Source organism: Dendrobates tinctorius, unplaced genomic scaffold, assembly GCF_039654945.1.
Source record: "Dendrobates tinctorius isolate UK_male_01 unplaced genomic scaffold, ASM3965494v1 ptg000124l, whole genome shotgun sequence".
In the NCBI taxonomy this organism is placed as follows: domain Eukaryota; kingdom Metazoa; phylum Chordata; class Amphibia; order Anura; family Dendrobatidae; genus Dendrobates; species Dendrobates tinctorius.
Window position 1 is genome coordinate 2,479,790 of NW_027361792.1, and position 12,476 is coordinate 2,492,265.

General features: G+C 48.5%; 1 protein-coding gene across 4 annotated transcripts in view; it reads left to right on the forward strand.

Moving 5' to 3' along the window:
- Positions 1–12,476, forward strand: part of PHF21A (PHD finger protein 21A) — a 117,003-nt gene that overhangs the window by 84,695 nt on the left and 19,832 nt on the right. For 3 of the 4 annotated variants that reach the window (XM_073541705.1, XM_073541702.1, XM_073541704.1), the window contains exons 5-9: positions 1,460–1,672; positions 2,470–2,718; positions 2,808–2,897; positions 9,642–9,926; positions 12,163–12,255. In XM_073541705.1, coding sequence (XP_073397806.1) covers positions 1,460–1,672; positions 2,470–2,718; positions 2,808–2,897; positions 9,642–9,926; positions 12,163–12,255 — 930 coding nt within the window. The remainder of the gene's footprint in view (positions 1–1,459; positions 1,673–2,469; positions 2,719–2,807; positions 2,898–9,641; positions 9,927–12,162; positions 12,256–12,476) is intronic. The other variant, XM_073541703.1, reaches the window with a different exon arrangement.

A 12,476-nucleotide genomic window follows, 5' to 3' on the forward strand; every position in this document is an offset into this window, starting at 1 on the left:
CCTAGACTAAAATCTAGTAAATTGGTAATTTGTACAGGCCATTTTCCGAGAACTCAAACGCACCGCCTGCTTTTTCAATTCATGAAATGTTAAATGACCGTGTCAGGGATAGCTACATCAAGTGTTTCTGTGCAGGAAAAGTTACCGCTTGTCACTCCACAACTAAGTGTCTGTCATTTTCAATTGGTTGCTGGTTTTCTCTCTCCTTTTTAACCATCAGATATATGACTGAACAGTGTACACACATCTCGGTACCTCTCTTTGCACACGGCTGCTGGGGGTTGGAGTACTATCTTTGCACACCATGGCTGCTGGGGGTTGGAGTACTATGTATGAGACGTATCCCAATTCTTCTATTGATTGGACTTCCCCTCTTATTACTACCATCTGTCGTTATCCTGCGGAGCTGCTTCACCCTAGATGAAGATTTTTGTGTTGCGGGGTTCTGTTATCTGTTAGGTTTGCATACATGAATACACAAAATAAAAATTCCAATTACATTCTTAATCCTAAACTTGTTTACCCCTATAGAAAAGTCATCTGGTGACAGCCGACCGGCTATTAAGCTTGTGAGGCTGCCAGGCCTCCCCCCTCGCAGCCCCTTATCTGTAGGCCTGAAGAGGCCTGATTTTCACTGTGTACAGATGTATATAGCAATGTGACTTTTCATGTCTAATGCCTTTTTGCTTTGCTCTGAGCATTGTGTGTTGAAGGCTATGTGGACGTAAAGGTAATGTCACACTAAGCGATATCGCTAGCAATATCGCTATAACTTGTGACGTTATAGCAATATTGCTAGTGACATCGCTGTGTCTGATACTTACCTACCACCCGCTCCCCCGCTGGTTATCGCTGATCGCGCGAGAATGTCAAGGACTGTTTCTCGTCGTCAGCTTCCTGCGGAGAGACGAGCGTGGAGCCGGGTGGGAGGACGTCAGGATCGCCTAGTGTGACAGGTAAGTAGCGAGCCCCGACCCCTGCGATGTCGCTGGTGAGATCTGCCTGTGTGGCAGCTCACTAGCGAACACTTAGCGATGTACCAGCGAGCCTGACCGCGTCATATCGCTGGTCGGGATTGCTGGTACATCGCTAAGTGTGACCGTACCTTTAACAGGTCCTGTGCTAGCAACTTTACCTTGCTCCCCGTTGGTGGAGCACGTGCTGTGTGCTTTAGAACAGGATATAATACACGTGATGATTACATCAAAGTAGTTGTATGGACATGTTTGCAGTTTATATCTTTGCAGTCGTTTTTTTTATAAATTGCCGTGGTTTGCTTTATTTCCAGAATTGCCTTTCTTCTGCTTCCAGGAAATTGCTTGCCTGTGTTTCTCTCAGAACTTCTCGTCTTTTTCCGTGACTCCACCGGTTGTGATTCTGCTTTTATGATGGACTAATATGTGAATGCAATGTGCTGTAATGGGTCCAGCCTAACACAGGCCTCTTTTATCCCTTTCAGAAACTTGTAGTAGAGCAGCTTAGGAAGAATCTGATAGTTAAACAGGAACTCCCAGACAACAAACTACTTATCCAACCTCTGCTTCAGCTAGAAAGCAAACCGCCAACACCGCAAGTGCAGCAGCAGCCACATCCGATCCAACTACAGCAGCTCCAATCGCAGCCGCTGTCACAGGCATCCACATCACCTCTTCCAGGCCGGAGTGGCACGCAGGTGAGTGCTTCAGGTTAAATGGGGTGTCTCGCCCACAGACTTCTGTATGAGTTATCACCATCTCGGCCTTTCATGGCTGCTACCGGGATAACTCTGGTCAGGGCAACCGCAGGCACAAGGATGAAAGCAGCTGAGCGCTGCAAGGCTGCGTGGTTTCTAGACCTCAAAGATATAATTGCCTTTAAGTGAAATAGCTGCTCCCTCAACCCTTGAAAATAGCTGATTTTGCTGTAGGAGGATTCAGCCGGCTGTACATTTTGTAATACCGCATAGTGGTTATTTTAATACACGAAAATCCTTGTAATACACGGACAGCTCCGGAGCAAGAGCAACTGCTCAGAGGGGTCCGAGGCAGGAGACGCTGCCTTTTACAGACCCATACACTTTAACTTGGGAATAAGGACAGGTTTATCCTGATGGGACAACCCCTTTAACATGGTGTAAAACGGCACATTTTTTAGCCCATGTCTCATGACTTTTATAAGCACATTTGGTTTGCAGTCAGTACAATAAATATACAATTTTATTTATGGCATTCAGCTATAAAATGGCAAAAGCCGTGCAAAATTACTCCATGGACAAGTCGCAGAAGAGAAAGAGACAATAAAAGCATTGACATATGATAATTTGGGAAATGGCCAAATGTGTGCACTTCTATTATGTTGAGTAAAAAAAAATATTTTTATTGAAAACATTTCACCATAGTTGCCGTAAAACATTTACCTTTTTCATGTTAACCTTTTTTCTCAATTCCTTCTTTTCACTCTTGATCCAATCTGTCCTCTTTCTTCCAATAGACCGTTGCCACAGCCTCTATGATCACGGCAAAGACTCTACCTCTCGTATTGAAAGCCGCAGCAGCATCCATGCCTGCTTCTGTTATGGGGCAGAGACCAACCATTGCCATGGTGACTGCCATCAACAGCCAGAAAGCAGTCATCGGCTCCGACGCAAAAAGCGGCGTAGTAAACCTGCAGACGACGAATAAAGTCACCGGTCAGGGAACGGAGACCTTTCAGATAGTGGCAAAAAATGCTGTTACTCTGGTGAGTGATGGTTCCACGTCTGTCTTCCTGTTTGGGACTGCCGCCGATGATTGATTGTTCATTGTTGTGGGTTTTCAATTTCTGTATAGCAGGTCCAAGCAACAACTTCTCAGCCTATCAAAGTTCCCCAGTTCATCCCACCCCCACGGCTCACTCCTCGGCCAACGTTTCTTCCACAGGTAAGTAACTTCTCTTCCCGATGTCGTGGGGATAAATATATGTGGGGAACTTGTATTTCTCCTACGCCTCATTGGGGGACACAGACAGTGGGTGTTATGCTGCTGGCCACTAGGAGGACACTAAGTAAACCAGGAAAAAAGTTAACTCCTCCCCTGCAGTATACACCCTCTTGCTGGATGAGATATCTCCAGTTCATGCTTAGTTTCTGTAGGAGGCCCTTGGCTCTGGCTTCAGACCCCACCGTTTTTATTTTTGAATTTACTGTAAATTTTTATTTTTTAATTAACGGCATGAAGGGGGCGACTTCCTTTCTACGGTCCGCTCTCCCCCAAACCAACAACAGGCAAGCACGCGGAGTATACCTCCCCGTACACTTTCCTGCGAAGTTTGGGGCTGATTCCTCTAGCAATAATGGCGATGATCCTTACGACCGGGGGAAAAGTTCCGGTAATCCACGGATATGAGGGCAGGTGCACGGAATGGAGAAGACTGGACAGCGCTTCCGAAGGCCCTGAATCAGCCCCATAGCTCTCCATCCCCCTACCATAGGGAGGATAGATTGAGCATGCCCCTTTAAGAACTCCTCCAGCTCTGGTACATCAGCCCAGGAGGATGAGAGCCTGCATGGATGGCCTGGACAGCGCTGAGTACTGGAGTTGAGGTATGGGGTCGGGTCCTGGCCCCCGGGAGAAGCGCTGACTTAGCGTCAGCGGCGGTGCACCGGCCCCCCCTCGGCGCTACCGCGGGTAGCCCGAAAAATTTAGTCCCTGGTTTTTCCTGGCCTGCTAGGCCGCAATTTCAATAGCGCCTCCCACTAGCGCCGCCCCGCTCCCAGCACCTACCGCGGGTAGGCTCAAAAATTTAGCCCCCGACTTTTCCGGCCTACTATGCCGCAATTTGAATAGCGCCGCCCAGGCTATTATCGTCGCCCCCTCGTCTTGGCGCCTCTCATCCCTGACAAGACGCGCAATTCTAATCTCGAAGGCCATGTCTTTTTACCTCAGCCTGCTCTGGACACGAGCTGTGAGGCGAGCATTCTGCCAGATACCGGGTGACACCGCAAGGCCACCGCTATTCCTCCCGGGGGACACAGCACAGGACCGGGTAAGCTGCATCTGCCCTCAGATTAAAGCTTAACCCCTTCCCGGCACATTCCCTGCAGCTGCAGACATACTCTGCCGTTAACCCTTTAAGGAGCGCTATGTCTCAATCTAAGGAGGCTAAACGGACTGTTAAAAAGCACACTGCATTTTTTACAGTGTGTACCACTTGCAAGTCTGCCTTACCCAGTGCACAGACCAATCCGTTATGCACGGACTGCAACCCGGCCTGCGCCCCCACCTGCGCTCAATCTCCCCTCGCCCCCGCTGCTGACGGGCCTTCTGCGTTTAGTACCCCTGAGTGGGCTGCGTCCCTGTCACGGTCGGTGGAGTCTCTGACCTAGGCTATATTCTCCCTCAGGGAGGACTCTTTAAGCCAGAAAGTGTCGTTACCCCCCCGAGAAAGGCTCTGGCATAGGCCGGGAACCATCCACCAGCAGGGGCCGTACTCATTCAAGGGATGGTCAGGTCTCTAGAAAGCGGACCCATGACACGTCCCCTAGTCCCGTTCGCGCCTCAGCATCTGCGACTCCTGTCTCTCGCTCTCCCTCTCCTGGAGTTCTCAGCAAGCACGACTCTGAATTCGAATCTGACACGTCAGCCCCTCAGAATCCCCCAACTGATCAAGAGTCGCTTGATTCTCTTATAGAATCAGTCAGCAGGATTCTGAAGTTGGATGAGGATAATGTTCCCTCTCCAGCACATCCTATCTCACTTAAGAAAACCAAGCGTTGTGCGCAGGTTATTTACCAGCCATCCAGACTTTAAGGAAATTGTCCAGAAACATAGGGATCGTCCGCATAAGCGGTTCACAGGACAAAAGTCTACTCAGGCTAAATACCCTTTTCATCCAGACCTAATGTAGGATTGGTTACAGTCCCCTCCGGTGGACCCTCCTGTATCGCGTCTTGTTTCAAAAACACTCCTATCCGTTTCTGCGGGTTTCTCAATAAGACACCCCTCCGATCGTCAGATTGACTGACTACCTTGCTCGTTCAATTTTTGAAGCTTCAGGAGCAGCGCTTTTTCCATCTTTCGCGGCAATTTGGGTCACTAAGGCAATGGCCGCTTGGGCAGAAGTCTTGATTACTTCCTTCCAGGGCACCCCAATCTTCCTCCGGAGGCAACCACGGTTGCCAGGCAGATAATTCACGCAGCGGACTTTGTAGTGGACGCCTCTTTTGATGCCAATTGCGCTGCTCAAACTGCCGCTATTGCGATCTCCGTTAGAAGAGCCCTATGACTCCGCGACTGGCGGGCGGATGCCACATCTAAAAGATCGTTGACTTCTCTCCCCTTTCAAATGGGTCGTCTTTTTGGAGAAAAACTGGATCGGCTCATTTCTGATGCTACCGGGGGGAAAAAGTAAATTCCTTCCTTAACAAAAGGCTGTTCGGCAATTTTGCAACCAACAGCCAACGCGTTTTCGATCTTTTCGCAACAATTCCGGTTTTTCCCTCCTCTACCTTCTCTTCCGGATCAGATCCGTCCCTGCACGGAGACAGAGGCTCTCAGGTCTCATACAGACCTAAACGCTCTTGGAAACCCAGGCCTAAGGCTTCTGGATCTAGGGGAGCCAGATCTCATAGATCTACCCAATGACTTGTTGCGGTATCCGGTGGACACCGACAGAGTAGGCGGTCGCCTACTTTCCTTCAGCCACAACTGGCTCGCGGTCGTCCACGACAAGTGGGTCAGGGAGCTGGTGTCCCCCAGATACAAGATAGTTTTCCTCTCCCCCTCCAACTCACTTTTTCCTTTCCTCTCCCCCCAAGGGAAAGCCAAGAGCCTTCCTTCGGGCTGTTCAGGCTCTCTTAAGGGACGGAGTCATCATTCCGGTCCCTCATCACGAAAGGTTCAGAGGATTTTATTCAAACCTTTTTGTGGTTCCAAAGAAGGACGGGACGATGTGACCCATTCTGGATCTCAAACTGTTAAATCAGTTTGTCAGGGTACGGCGATTCCGAATGGAATCTCTGCAATCAGTTGTCGCTTCCATGGAAAAAGGAGAGTTCCTAGCATCCATCGACATCAAGGACGCTTACCTTCACATTCCGATCTGCCCGTCCCACCAGCAGTTCCTGCGTTTTGCAAATCTTGAGGAACACTTCCAGTTCATTGCCTTGCCCTTCGGACTCGCCACTGCCCCCAGGGTCTTTACCCACTGTCATGGCCATTCTCCACTCTCGGGGAGTAGTGGTGTTACCGTATCTGGACGACCTGCTCATCAAGGGTCCTTCCCTTCCAGCCTGCGAGGAATCCGTGGAGATGACAGTAAATACATTTTCGCGCCTGGGGTGGAAGATAAACTTCGAAAAGTCTTCCCCGAAACCGGCTCAGCAGATTTCCTTTTTAGGAATGATCTTGGACACTTCCCGCGGGTTGGTCATTCTCCCTCCAGAAAAGACGCAAGCCTTACAATAGGCAGTGCGGACGCTTTCCCGACCAGCTTCTCTCTCCATTCGTTTCAGCATGAGAGTTTTCGGAAAGATGGTGGCTACGATGGAAGCAGTTCCATTTGCACAGTTCCATTTCCGTCCCTTATAACATGCGTTGCTGTTGGCTTGGGACGAGAACCCGTTCTCCCTGGACCATCGGAGCCTTCTGTCCCTGCGGGTCAGGCAATCCCTCAGGTGGTGGACACTGAAGTCCTCCCTGAATCAAGGGAGGTCTTTTCTCCCAGTAAGATGGTTGGTAGTAACCACCGACGCAAGTCTTCTTGACTGGGGTGTGGTCTTTCGTCACCACACGGCACAGGCTCGTTTGTCGACCCGAGAGTCGCGTCTCCCCATCAACATTTTGGAGATACGAGCAATCAGATTTGCTCTACGGAGTTTCCACCGTCTCGCAGGTCACATCAGGATCCAATCCGACAATGCCACGGCTGTAGCATATATCAACCGCCAGGGAGGTACCCGGAACAGGATGGCCATGCACGAAGTGAGTCACATCCTCCATTGGGCCGAGACCAACCATTCGCCCATCTCAGCAATTCACATCCCGGGCGTAGAAAATTGAGCGGCAGATTTTCTCAGTCGCCATGGCATTGCCTCGGGAGAGTGGTCTCTTCATCCGGAAGTCTTTCAGCAGATTTGTCATCGTTGGGGGATTCCGGATGTGGACCTCATGGCCTCCAGACTAAACAACAAGGTGTCTCGCTTCATTGCCTGATCCATGCGCCATCGGAGCAGACACCCTAGTTCTGCCATGGTACCGGTTCCGGCTCCCATACATCTTTCCCCCTCTTCCCTTGCTTCTGAGGGTCATCAAGAAGATCAGAGCGGAGGGTGTACCAGTGATCCTAGTCGCGCCAGATTGGCTGCGCCGAGCATGGTATGCAGAACTAATACAACTAGTCGCCGACGTCCCCTGGCGAATTGTAGATCGCACGGATCTGCTCTCTCAGGGCCCGATTTACCACCAGAACTCCGGGGCCCTGTCTTTGACGGTGTGGCCGTTGAATCCTGGATTTTAGCACAGGCTGGGTTCTTTTACGACGTGATTTCCACCATGATTAGTGCTATGAAGCCTGTGTCCAGGCGTATCTCTCACCGCACCTGGAAAATCTTCTTTTCATGGTGCAAGGATCATGGTTGATCCCCTCTGGTGTTCTCCATTCCGGCCATATTGGAGTTCCTTCAATCTGGATTAAAATCAGGCCTCGCGCTTAGCTCGCTCAAGGGCCAAATTTCGGCCTTGTCAGTGCTTCTCCAATGCAAAATTACCACCAAACCTCAGGTCGACGTTCATTCAAGGAGTTTCCCATGTGGCACCTCCTTTATAGAAGGCGATTGGGACCTTAACCTGGTTCTCGGGGCTTTGCAGGAGGCTCCTTTCGAACTGCTGCAGGACTTGTCATTGACCATCCTCTCTTGGAAAGTGGTCTTTCTAGTGGCAATTACATCAATCAGACGAGTTTCAGAATTGGCAGCCCTGTCCTGCCGTTCTCCACTCCTGAATTTTCATCAGGACAAGGTAGTTCTCAGGACGTTCCCGTCCTTCCTGCCCAAGGTCGTCTCCTCTTTCCATCTCAAGAGGAAATTGTTTTGCCTTTCTTTTGTGCGGCGCCAGTCCATCGCATTGAGAAGGCCCTCCACACCCTGGATGTGGTTAGGGCTCTGAGACTGTACATCTCGCGGACGGCTCCCTTCCGCAAGTCAGATGGCCCTGTTCATACTTCCAGAGGGGCATAGGAAGGGTCTAGCCGCTTCAAAAGCAACACTAGCCAGGTGGATTCACCTAGCGATGCAGGAATCTTACCATGTCAGGAACGTGCCTGTGTCAGCGGGGATTAAGGCGCACTCTACCCGGTCAGTGGGCGCCTCTTGGGCCATTCGGCATCAAGGCTTAGCAGAACAGGTCTGCAAGGCTGCGACTTGGTCCAGTCTGCATACTTTTACAAAACATTACCAAATTCATTCTCAGGCCTCTGCAGATGCAGCTCTCGACAGACGCATCCTGCAATCGGCAGTACCTCAGTGTTGACTCAGTGGTACATGGGGTATTAGCAGATGTATGCTCCCCACCCAGGGACTGCTTTAGGACGTCCCACTGTCTGTGTCCCCCAGTGAGGCGTAGGAGAAATAGGGATTTTTGTGTACTCACAGTAACATCCTTTTCTCCAAGCCATTCATTGGGGGACACAGCACCCGCCGTGTTTAGCCTACTGGCTCACTTGTCGCATTCTTAGGTTTTGACTTGGTTATGGTTATTGTTGACTGTTTAAGCTCCTACTGCTTTTTTCACCGAACTGGAGATATCTCATCCAGCGAGGGGGGTGTATACTGCAGGGGAGGAGTTAACTTTTTTTCTGGTTTACTTAGTGTCCTCCTAGTGGCAAGCAGCGTAACACCCACTGTCTGTGTCCCCCAATGAATGGCTCGGAGAAAAGGATTTTACGGTGAGTACACAAAAATCCCTATTTCTGAGTTTGTTTTTTTTCTTTAAAGTTCTTTAAAACTGTTTTAGCTAAAATAATTGTCTCGAGTGTGTAAATGGGTAAAATGCAAAGTTCTTGAAATAATGAGAAACTGTGTAATTTACCCTTTATTTAAAAATTTTGTTCTTTCTCATAAACTGATGGATTTTTAATCTTATTATTGTATAGCTCATTGCCTGGGTTACTGGCCACTATGTTGTCCCTATGGTGGCCAGTTCCCTAGCCATGGAGCACGCTCTATGCAGGCTCTGTTTTATGGGTCAGTGCATCACACCTATTTCATGCTGCAAAGTCAGATCCACCCCTGCTACCAGGCTGGACTAAAGCAAAGATTGGACCAGTGGCGTCAACATGCAGTTGGTCTGAACTGACAATCATCAGGAAAGCCGTTCTGTCAACCCCATAGAGTTTGACTAAAGCTACAGGGCACATAGGTCACCATCGATTGTTCGGTTAATGCCCATTGCCTCTTCTATCAGTTGTCACCTATCCACAGAACTTTAAGTGAAACACCCCAATGTTATAGGAAGTCTAATAATTTGTAACTAGGATCCTCAACTGTAAAATGAAAAAGAATCCATCCTAAAAATGTGCATCAGAATTTACAATGAAATCTGCTTGTTTTATCAAAGAATTTCACTGTTGCTTGTTTCACATTATGGGCATTTTCACGGCCTATTTGTTAACGCTTTTTTTCCCATTAGGTGCGGCCAAAGCCAGCTGCACAAAACAACATCCCTATCGCCCCTGCTCCACCCCCAATGCTTGCAGCTCCTCAACTCATCCAGCGGCCGGTTATGCTTACAACAAAGTTGACGTCGACATCTCAGAATTCTATTCATCCTGTGCGCATCGTGAATGGACAACCCACGACCATTTCCAAAGCCTTCCCTACAGCACAGCTCACCAGTATCGTGATAGCTGCACCAGGCACGAGACTGGCAGCTCCACAAACTCTGCAGCTTCCAAAACCAAACCTGGAGAAGCAGGTAACGGCTTTCAACTGCATCAGATTAACGCGGCACACGGTCCTCACGGTTCAGTATTACAGAACCGTGTACTCTTCCTCTGTATGTCACTGTGTACTTCCACCATATTTCATGCTGTGGAGACATACCGGCATACAAAAGGAGTCAATGAGCAATTATTCTATAATGATAATCTGATGTCATAAAACTATTTAATAACTGGATTCTGCAAATGTATGAATGTACCTGCTGCTGAATACACTGAAATATCTAAGCAGATTTGCATTTTGCTTTTTATATTCAATGTCCTGGATAAAAGCAGGGGGATTTGCGCAGATCCCACTGCAGCCACCAGTTTGTCAAGGAGACTGAACTCTGCTGCCTCCAATTGTCAGGACATTTGCGCAATTGACTAACAAGTGCTGGATGAGGCTACTGCTATTTCCACAACTAAGCCAGTCATTGAGGAACTCGCAGTGAGCATATGGTAAAAAAAAAAAATACAAATACATTACAAAATGAAAAAAAAAAATAATACTGCATATACAATTGCCTATCAGAAAAGGGATAACAAAAGAAAAAGTACTAAACCTGATGTCACAGAAATGGCTGAGAGCTTAGCTGAGGGAGGTACTCCTTAGGAAAACCGAAAGAATGCACAGAAAGCTGTACCTTCCAGGACTGACAATACAATAACCAGAATTCTGCTCTTTATTAGAAAAAGGTTACCCCAACATACCACCCCTTGATGAGCTTATGTGGGGGCTGTTTGAAGGGATGTGCTAGGTATTTGGAAGTTTGAGATTCCCAACTTTCATCATGTCTTAGCCCCTTGAGGTCCCAGGCGGAAGATAATGTCGTCATGTTTCCTATCACGATTTTACTTTTCTATAGAACTGAAACATAGCATGGATAGCATCATTCATCGGACTGTTACGTTGGAGGTGTTAGAATGGCCTTACAGGGATGTGAGTGAATGTGTTATGTTCGTCCCTTCACTGTGACACCGAAAATATATATTCCATAAATATTGGATTGATGCAAACGGCAATATTCATCACTGATCACTGGCTCCAAAAAGGCTTGCAATCAGTGCTTTGAACAAAAGAAGCTCTTGTCTTGAAAGTGTACTTCTCAGCCTCTGAGTAAACAAATCCCAGTCTTGGTGTCTAGTTCTCAGAGCAGATCTCTGCTGTAAACACCTGTTCACGGCAGGAGGTCCGTGCTTCAATGGATTTTGAAGTGTTAGCGCTTTCTCACTTCCCTAGTTATAAATAAACCCATATGTTCAATGTGAGGGTGATCTGTCCCCAGTCTAAAGGGGGCTTCACACATAGTGATATCGCTATCAATATCGCTAAAGCGTCACCGATTTTGTGACGCAGCAGCAATATTGCTAGCGATATCGCTATGTGACCCTTACCTCCGACTGGCTCCCCCGCTGGCTATTGTTGATCGCGCGAGAACGTCCTGGAGCGATTCTCGTCGGCGGCTTCCTGCTGGCGCCGACGAGCAACGCGTGGAGGTGGGCGAGACGACGTCTTCATCGCCGCGTCTGACAGGTAAGTAACAACCGCCGCTTCATCGCTAGTGAGATCTGCCTGTTTGGCAGCTCACTAGCGACCGTTTAGCGATGGACCAGCGATCCTGACCGGGTCGTATCGTTGTCAGGATCGCTGGTGCATCGCTAAATGTAACGGGACCTTAAAGGCCCCGTCACACTAAGCGATATCGCTAGCAATATCGCTATAACGTCACTGGTTTTGTGACGCAGCAGCGATATCGCTATGTGTGATACTTACCTCCGACCGGCTCCCCCGCTGATTATCGCTGATCGCGCGAGAACGGCCTGGGCCGTTTCTCGTCGTCAGCTTCCTGCTGTGGAGACGAGCGACGCGTGGACGCTGGCGGGAGGACGTCTTCATCGCCTCGTCTGACAGGTATGTAGCGACCGCTGCTATGTCGCTGGTTAGATCTGCCTGTTTGGCAGCTCACTAGCGACCGCTTAGCGATGCACCAGCGATCCTGACCGGGTCAAATCGTTGTCGGGTTCGCTGGTGCATCGCCAAGTGTGACGGTACCTTAAGAGATGTCTGTATGATTTTTTTTTTTTTTTTTTTCTTTTTAACATTCGTTTATTTTTTTAAATTTAAATGCCGTGTTATCTAGTCCAGAGTCACTGGTTGGTAATTTTTACTATGAGATATAAGAGTAATATGTGACGTCTTTTGATTTTCAAACTTTTTTTTGCCCTTAGACCGTTAAAACTCAGGTGGAAACAGCGAAGTCAACTGAAAGCAGTACAACAGTGCAACCTGTCCCCAAGCCAAAACGAGAAGAAAATCCACAGGTACCAAGCTGTGAGAAAAGTATTGGATAGCTTAGGCTGGTTTAAAATGTACACCATTCATCGTCTGAATATGGATCACAATACCTGGACCGGCCGAGAGGCTTCTTACCCAAACTTTAGAGCCTCATCATATATCTATTGTTCGGTGGCATGTATTCCATGAATGTCGGATTAAACCAAAGTTGTACTGCACCGCTTTAACTTTTTTTTTTTTTTTACAG